The sequence below is a fragment of the Zea mays genome, chromosome 7, assembly GCF_902167145.1.
Source record: "Zea mays cultivar B73 chromosome 7, Zm-B73-REFERENCE-NAM-5.0, whole genome shotgun sequence".
NCBI lineage: Eukaryota > Viridiplantae > Streptophyta > Magnoliopsida > Poales > Poaceae > Zea > Zea mays.
Window position 1 is genome coordinate 150,152,785 of NC_050102.1, and position 9,018 is coordinate 150,161,802.

At 48.8% G+C, this 9,018-nt stretch overlaps 1 protein-coding gene across 1 annotated transcript; it reads left to right on the plus strand.

The window, feature by feature from the left end:
* Positions 1-1,371: 1,371 nt before the first annotated feature.
* Positions 1,372-3,097, plus strand: LOC103633102 (putrescine hydroxycinnamoyltransferase 3). The gene has a single exon (XM_008654781.2). The coding sequence runs from the start codon at positions 1,560-1,562 to the stop codon at positions 2,892-2,894; it is 1,335 nt and encodes a 444-aa protein (XP_008653003.1). The 5' UTR covers positions 1,372-1,559; the 3' UTR covers positions 2,895-3,097.
* The last annotated feature ends 5,921 nt before the right edge of the window (positions 3,098-9,018 follow it).

Below are 9,018 nucleotides of genomic sequence, written 5' to 3' on the forward strand. Positions count from 1 at the left end.
CATGGACTTTCAGGAGTTTCAGGACTTCGACGATTTCTAGATTAGATTAGTGGCAAACCCCCAATCAGCTGCCTGTGAAGGCCTTACCGTACTGTGTTTCGTTTAACGCTTTGATGATTGTTTAACTTAATGACTCTGTGGATATCTTGGACATCGTGATGTAATAAAGCACTTATTTCCGCTATTATTTTTAGCAATGTATGATGATGTCCAATTATGTAATCGATGTGTACGTGAATTTTTTTTTATCCTGACACGTACATGGTTCGCATTCGGTTTACCTTCTAAAACCAGGTGTGACAACGCGCTTGTTCGATTCCAGCAGGATAACCGGGACATGTTTATAGGGAGCTAGCCGAGCACAAGTTGAAATTCTATCCTCAGGCGAAGCCGATTCGGCAGAAATTGTGTCGACCCCTAGCAAGAGAGAAGCAATCCGAGCAGAGTTGGCTCGGCTAGTAGCTGCAGGGTTCATTAGAGAGGTTATGCACCCCGAGTATGTGGCATGCAAATCATGTTTTTATACTAAAAAAGAATAATGTAGGCCGACGCATGTGCCAAATCAATCTATTATCACTGCCTTTACATTCTTGCCTTAGGAGTAGCAGGTAGTCATCCTCATCCTCAATCTTCACCTCCCCTCAACTCTACGTTGTTTAGAAGCGTATGATCCGGACCCAAGACAACCCTATGATCTTTCCTCCTGATGGGATCCCTCCCCGAGGGCGAGATCCAGGTTCTGTAAGAGCTCATCGCTTTCTCCCCACACATCGTGGACGGTCCGGTGACCTACCGCGGATGGTCCATCGCCTCACAGAGAGGTTCCTCAAGGTGGTCTCGTTCCTCGTGAACGGGATCTAGAGATAGTAAGTGCTTGGCCCGAAAGGGTGCCAACACAAGTTCTATGTAGCATTAGCAACTGAATATATGTAAAAGTTATAGCAGTACAAAAATGATGAGAACCAAATATAGGAACATGCCAATATGCCGTCCGCTAGAGCTCTTTTTACTGTTCAGCGCGGGGACTTCAAAACTGTTGAACGCACATGCCACATGGATGCATGCATGCAGTGTGCTGAAAGGGTAAGTGACAATACATCCATGCAGTCAAACTCGTCGTGTGCCCGTTCTCGGCATCTAGTTAGCACTTAGCACTTGCAGTAGTCGTTGTAGCTAGTAGGACTTCTACATCTAGCACGGTTGGTTGTTAGAATCCTTGGAACAGTCAAACACAAAAGTTAATAACGATGGAGAAGCGCGGCGGCCGGTTCAAAGTTTACGCGAGGAAGCCAATCACTCCCACCAACCATTTCTTAGCCCCCGCGCGCTTCGTACGTACTCCTATATAAACCGCACGGCACGAGTGCATCAGAACGTACACCCCAAGGCGCCAAAGCAAAGCAAGGAAAAGGAAAGCAACAAGGAGGACTCACGCAGTACGCGCGAGACCTCGAGCTCAAGTCCTTGCTTATCTTTCTTGCTGCAAATAGCTTGAAGTCGATCCGCGAAAGGACGACCGCACCAGCTAGCATTCGTTACCTTCATCAGCTTCGACAGCAATGGAGGTTAAGGTGCTGAGCTCCAAGCTCGTCAAGCCCGCTTACAATGCCGGTGCGGGCCCAGCGCCGGCGGTCAGTGCGGATGAGTACACCCCCCTGACCATCTTCGACGTGGTCACGTACAAGATGCAGATGGCCATCATCTACGCCTTCCCGCCGCCGGCCCCATCGACGGCGGCCATCGAGAACGGCCTGGCCGCGGTGCTGGCCGAGTACCGCGCATTCGCGGGGCAGCTGGGCGTGGCCCCAGACGGCACGCCCGCGGTGCTGCTCAACGACCGCGGCGCGCGCCTCGTGGAGGCGGCCGTGGACGCGGACCTCGTGGACATGGCGCCCGCCAAGCCCACCCCGGAGCTGCTCCGGCTGCACCCGGACCTGGAGGAGGAGGAGCTCCAGGAGGTGGTGCTCCTGCAGCTGACCCGGTTCCGGTGCGGCTCACTCGCCGTCGGGTTCACGTCCAACCACGTCGTGGCCGACGGCCACGCCACCAGCAACTTCCTCGTGGCGTGGGGGCGCGCCACCAGGGGCCTCCCGACGGGCCTGCCCCCCGTGCCCCGCCAGGCGGGGCTCTTCAAGCCGCGCCCTTCGCCCCGCGTCGACTTCGACCACCGCAGCAGGGAGTGGTACCTGCCGTCGCCCGCCGAGACCGAGAAGCAGCACGGCCACGGCCGCGAGGGCGCGGCGGCGGCGGAGAGCATCGTGATCCAGAAGGCGCATTTCACCAAGGACTTCATCGCGCGGCTCCGCGCCAAGGCATCGGAAGGCCGCGGCCGCCCGTTCAGCCGGTTCGAGACCGTCCTGGCCCACCTGTGGCGCGCCATGACGCGCGCCCGCGGGCTGAGCCCCGACGAGACCTCGCAGATCCGGCTGTCCGTGGACGGGCGCCACCGCCTCGGCCTCCCCGCCGAGTACTTCGGCAACCTGGTCCTCTGGGCGTTCCCGACCGCCACGGTGGCGGACCTGCTGGGGCGGCCGCTGAAGCACGCGGCGCAGGTGATCCACGACGAGGTGGCGAGCGTCGACGGCAGCTACTTCAGGTCGTTCATCGACTTCGCGACGTCCGGCGCCGCGGAGAGGGAGGGGCTGGCGCCCAGCGCCGTCTGCAAGGACGTCCTGTGCCCGAACGTGGAGGTGGACAGCTGGCTCACCTTCCCGTTCTACGAGCTGGACTTCGGCACGGGCAGCCCGACCTACTTCATGCCGTCCTACTTCCCCACGGAGGGGATGCTGTTCCTCGTGCCGTCCTACATCGGCGATGGCAGCGTCGACGCATTCGTGCCCGTCTTCCAGCAAAACCTCGAGGCGTTCAAGGAGTGCTGCTACGCCATGGACTAGGATCGGGCTGCAGGCGTCGTAGCGGAGGCAGGAGGGGAAGGGAATGCTTGCATATCCCGATCGCCCGTAGGTTGAACCGTCGGATCAAGGACGTGTCTAATTAAGCGAGTGTTTCATTGAGTTTTGGGAGATTAAATTTATGATTCAATTTAATTATGAGGTTAATCAATAATAATGACAATAATCAGTCTGTTCATTTTTAATCCGTACCGGCTTCTACTACTTTACCTGATTTAATCCGAAACCAACAGTCTGTGTGTTAACCCCTGACTCTCTGTCTGCTATCCATGCATCCGGCAGGATTCCACCACCATATACAAATAGTTCTTTTCAGCTTAATCACTGGCTGATTGTATGTGTAGACCAATATTCCGTAAACCACTCATCACTCCATATAATAACCATATATTTCTTTCATCTAGATCTAAGGCCCTGTTTGTTTCAACTTATAGATTATATAATCTAAATTATAATCTAGATTATATAATCTGGATTATTTGCTCTGGATTAAATAAGCTAGGTGCTGTTGTTTGTTAGCTCAGATTATTTAGACTTGGCTTATTATTCATATGCATGCAAATACAATAATACCCTTAGCTGTTTTACTTGTCTGGTGGGTGAGAACACTTATGGGCAGGTGGATGGCAATTGGAAGTAATTTTAATCAACTTGCCATGGGTAGTGAGTCTTTCATAAAAAATAAACTAAAATAAGCACCCTTTGATGAGCTTATAAGATTATCATAATCTCAAGTGCTAGATTATATAATCTTATCAGATAAGTTGCTTGTTTGTTTCCTCTCTAACTTATTTATATTGGATTATATAATCTACATAGATTATAATCTCAAACAAACATGGCCTAAGTCCATTGTATTTTTGCACGCAGTGTCTACGTACGCCACGGTGTGCTAGTATATATATAGTAGCCACACATAGGCGGCTAACCGCGAACCACCACCTTCACACATGTGATTAGCTATAGTCTGGTTAAAGTTCATTCAATATACAAGCCATATAAATAGATATAGGGTAGGTTTGTTAAATTTACAGGATCAACAAAGCTTGAAAACAGTAGTGGCTGGTTTGGGACATATTTTCTCAGTGTTTCAGCAACTGCGGGCCTGATCAGTGTGGCCTCACTAGTATTCACTAGCGCATTCGTTAGTTTAAAATGGTGTACATCTTGCATTTAACATTGCGTTGTTCCACAATTTGGGAGGCTTTCCTTTGTTCAGTCATGGTGGTTGTATAGTCATATCCTTTCGTATGATCAAGATAGAGGACAGACCAAAGCGTGGTGGTCTTTGAGGTGTGTTGTTGACGTCCTGGTATGCCCTACGACAGTGATTACGTACTGTTGCACCACACCAGCAGCATTGTTGCAGCATATATAGCAGTCATACTTACGATGATCCAACATTCTCCACCTTAATCACACAAGCCTTACTATCATAAATTCATTTATCAGTAAAATAACAAGTCAAGACATAGAATTACAATAGCCAATTAAGTACCATTGAACCCTGATGAGTATAGTACATCATTCCATTTCAAATTGAACTTTTTTTACATTATGGGAGAATGCTACACATATGTCACTTTATTTCAAAATCAGAGGACAAAGTAGCTCGTCCTCGATGACAAGCAGCTCGTCCTCGAGCTGCAGCATGACGGGTGCCCAAAGAGCAACTTAACTTGACCCAAAACTAAACATTTAGAAGACAAGTTTTTTACATCTCGACTTTTTTTGTTTCGAATCTGATTTTTTACCCCATAAGATAAGCTAGGCGGTCACCCTCCACAAATTGGACTTGCACGTGTGCAACCACCTAGATCCTATGGACGCCATAGGAGCACATGGATGGCCACATGGAGTACGTCGCAACAATCACCAGTGGAGACACCTTCGTGGCGGTCGGTAACGAAATGTGGTGGCACTAAGCATTGCGCCTTTGCCGATGACGAGGGGAGCGCCTTCCATACCGTCGTTGTCGTAGAGTTGAAGTTCGTCGCACGCGAGACACGCACTATATATGCTCGCACTTGGAGACAGCGGCCCGAGCGACAGGGTGAGTTCGCACTGAAAGGGAAATGTGCCCTTGGGCCATTTCTAAGTATTTTGGTGATTTAGTGTCCAACACAAGTGCTTAAGTGATAAACTATGTCAAATAATGGATAAGGTGCAAATCAATACAAAGGTATGATTCTAGACTTAGTATATTGGTTTTTGTGTACTAACATGTTTGTCAAGTGTTAGAATCAGAGAAAATGCAATTGAAAAAGAGTGGCTCGAAGCAGCCAAGAGTCTGCTCAGTCTGGGTGCACCGGACTGTCCGGTGGTGCACCGGACAGTGTCCGGTGCGCCAGGCTGGCATCCATCAACTAGCTGCTCTCGGGACTTCGTCGGCGGCGTACGGCTAAAAATCACCGGACTGTCCGGTGGTGCACCGGACTGTCCGGTGAGCCAACAATCGGCCGGGCCAACGGTCGTCCGTGGAATCCGCGCGCGACGCGTGGCAAGTGCCAACGGTCGGAAGGGGCACCGTACTGTCCGGTGCGCCAACGGCTCCAAGACTGCAACGGTCGGCTTCGCCAAATAAGGAAAGAGATCTGCACCGGACAGTGTCCGATGGTGCACCGTGTAAGGAAAATGGACCCCGGGCCATTTGGCTAATTGAGTTTTGGTGTTTGATGAACAACACAATCCGTGAACTAATAAGTTTTCTAGTGTTTGTGTTTGTAGTTCACAGGATGCGAAGAGAATTGGACCAAGGCAATGAGGATGCAACACCTCAAAAGAAGACATAAAAAGATGCATAGGAGTCCAATACTCAAGAACAAAGAAGCCCGAAGAAATCAGCGAAGAAATCCAAGATGAGGGCTGTCAGCCAGCGCCTGGTGGCGCACCGGACATTGGTGTCCGGTGTGCACCGGACTGTCCGGTGTGCCAACGGGCAGACGGCAACGGTCGGATCCAACGGTCGACTGCTACAGGCGCCAACGGTCGGCAGACGTGGCGTGCACCGGACATCTATTGTGCAGTGTCCGGTGGTGCACCGGACTGTCCGGTGCACCCGACGACAGAAAGCTGCTGCTTTCTGTCCAACGGCTAGTTTGGGGTGTGGAGGCTATAAATACCACCCCAACCGGCCATTCTCAAGTGTGAGAGCCCAAGCAACATACCAAGACACATAGTGCATATTTCCAAGAGCTCAAACACCCAAGTGCTTAATAGAATCACTCGGTGATTAGCGTAGGTGCTTTGCGAAGTGCTTAGGTTAGTTAGACCGCTTTAGCGCTTGGTCTAGGTGAACCCTAGATTGTTGAGTGAGTTTAGATAAACCTCACAACCCCTCGGCTCTTGCGTGAGTCGTTGTAATTGTACCGAGTGGGGCGAGAGTCTTGCGAGACCGTGACAACCGCGTTTGTGTCACGGCCGCCACCGTGTACCGGAGGGAACGAGGCCCGCGGCGTTTCGGCCGGAAGCTCGATAGTGGAGACGGCGGGGAGCGTCCGAGAGGAGCCGGAAGCGGAGCACCACTTGCGCGTGTAGAAGGCCCGTGGCTCTCTACGGAGTTACTCGACCGTGGTGCTTGGCCCTCACGTGGGCTTCCCTTTGCGTAGGGGCACCAACGAGGATTAGTCGGGACCTTGCGTGGTTCCGGATACCTCGGTAAAAATACCGGCGTCATCCACGAGAGTTTGCTTCTCTACTTAGCTCTTTACATTCCGCATTTATATTAAGCATTTAAGTTTCAATCTTGTAGTCATACTTATTTAGTGTAGATTGAAACTTAGCCTTTGCGGTAGAGATAGCAACACTTAGACAAAACCCAGTTTGCACATTCTAGTTTTGATTATTTGCATAGGTTTTGCTCTAGGGATTTAATTGTGGCCTAGTTTAGTAAAAGTTTTAGAAGTCCTAATTCACCCCCCCCCCTCTTAGGCGTCACCCGTTTCCTACAAGTGGTATCAAAGCCGGTTTGGCTCATTTGAAACGCTTTAGCTTCACCGCTAAAAGAGCCGACACTTTTTAGAGGAAGGGATGGATACCCATAGGCCACCACACTTCGACGGCACTAACTTCCCATATTATGGTGCTAGAATGGCTTGTTACCTAGAGGTCGTTGATCTAGGTGTTTGGAGAGTCACTCGTGACGGGATGAAACCCCTCAAGAATCCCGAGAAACCCACCACGAGTGAGGAAAAAGAAATCCATTTAAATGCTAGAGCCAAAAATTGCTTGTATGAATCTCTTAGCATGGATATTTTTAACCAAGTATTTACCTTGAAAACTGCTAATGAGATTTGGCTAAAATTGCATGAGCTCCATGACGGCACATCCAATGTCCGTGAGCAAAAACATTGCCTAGTCTTAAATGAGTATAATTCTTTTGCTATGAAAGATGATGAGCTTGTTAGAGACATGTATTCTCGTTTGAATCTAATAATCAATGAGCTCAACTCTATTGGCATTAATAAGCTAGTCGATGCGGACATTGTGAGGAAGATTATCTCCCTGCTACCACAACAAAGATATGGGAGCATCATCACCATCCTTCACAACATGGAGGACTTGAGCAACATGACCCCGACCATTGTGATTGGGAAAATCGCGGCCTTTGAGATGTCGCGAAAAATGAGTCGGGGAGAGGAGCCAACTTCCTCAAGACCATATGCTTTTGCATGTGATGAAAGGAAGGGCAAAAAGAAGGCTCCCACTCCAAGTTCCTCAAGCGAAGAAGAGGAAGAAGAAGAAGAAAGTGTTGATGATGAAGATAATCAACCATGCACATCATCCTCCGAGGACGAAGAAACAATCCGACGCGTTGGAAAGGTAATGAGGATGATCCGCAAGATTAATCTAATGGGTGTGCCCCTGCAGGTCGAGGATCTTCTCTTTAACATTGACAGGAAAAAGCAAAGGAAGAGAGGATGCTTCGCATGTGGGGAGAAGGGCCACTTCAGGGACAACTGTCCAAATATGGCGAAACCCAAAAAGGAGAGGAGCAAAGGCAAGGCGCTAACAAGTGTTAGAACTTGGGATGATTCTTCAAGTGAAGATGAACCTCCAAGGACGCGCAGCCACCGATCCTCATCACACTCATCACGGTCATCACACAAATGCCTTATGGCAAGAGGTAACAAAAGCATTCCATCCTCTAGTGATGAAAGTAGTAGTGATGATGAAGGTGAGGGAAAGCCCTCTGTAGATGAGCTTGCGGAAGCCGTAGAATTTTTCCAGGATGTTTGCACTAAGAAAAAAGCTCAACTTAAAACTTTGAAAAATAAGTTGGTTAGCTCTCAAAATGATTACAAAGGTTTGCTTGAAAAATTTGAAACTTTTGCAAACTTAAATAGTGAGCTATCAACTAAAATTGAGCTATTAGAATCTAGTGCTCCATCCACTGCTACCGATGATAGCCTTATTAAAAAGAATGAAAAACTGAAAGCTAAGTTAGCTAGCTCCCAAGAAGCTATTGAAAATTTGCTAGAGAAAATGGAAATTCTTAGCATTTACAATAATGAGCTAACTACTAAGCTAGAAAACATTGGTAGCACCCCAGCAGCATCTTTAGTTGAAATACCTGAAATAATTAAGAAAGATGCTTCTACTTCCTGCTTTGATTTAATTGATGATTCTAACCCCTGCAACCAAGTCGTTGTTGAGAATATTGTTGTAGAGACATGTTCGGATGAGGTTGCAAAGGAAAATGAACAATTAAAGCAAGAAGTGGCTCGCCTTGGCAAGGCTTTGTATGACAAGAAAGGCAAAGCCAAACAAATCCGACCTCCACAGGATAACACCACTGCGGGAGTGAACAAGCCTGTAGAGGGAGAAACTGTGATTTGTAGGCTATGCAACATGGAAGGCCACAAGTCTTTCCAATGCAAGGCGATGACCGGGGATAAACAAAGGCAAAAGCTCAAGCAAAAGCCATCAAGCAAAATCTCCAACACCTACATCAAAAAGGTGAACAAAAAGGATGCTACACCGTATTTGATCAAGAAGAAAAAGAACGGAAAGGTGATAGCAATCAAGGCCAACAAGCAAGCCAACAAAGGAAAGGGGGCCAAACGCATCTGGGTGCCAAAGGAAATAATTTCAACCATGAAAAGCA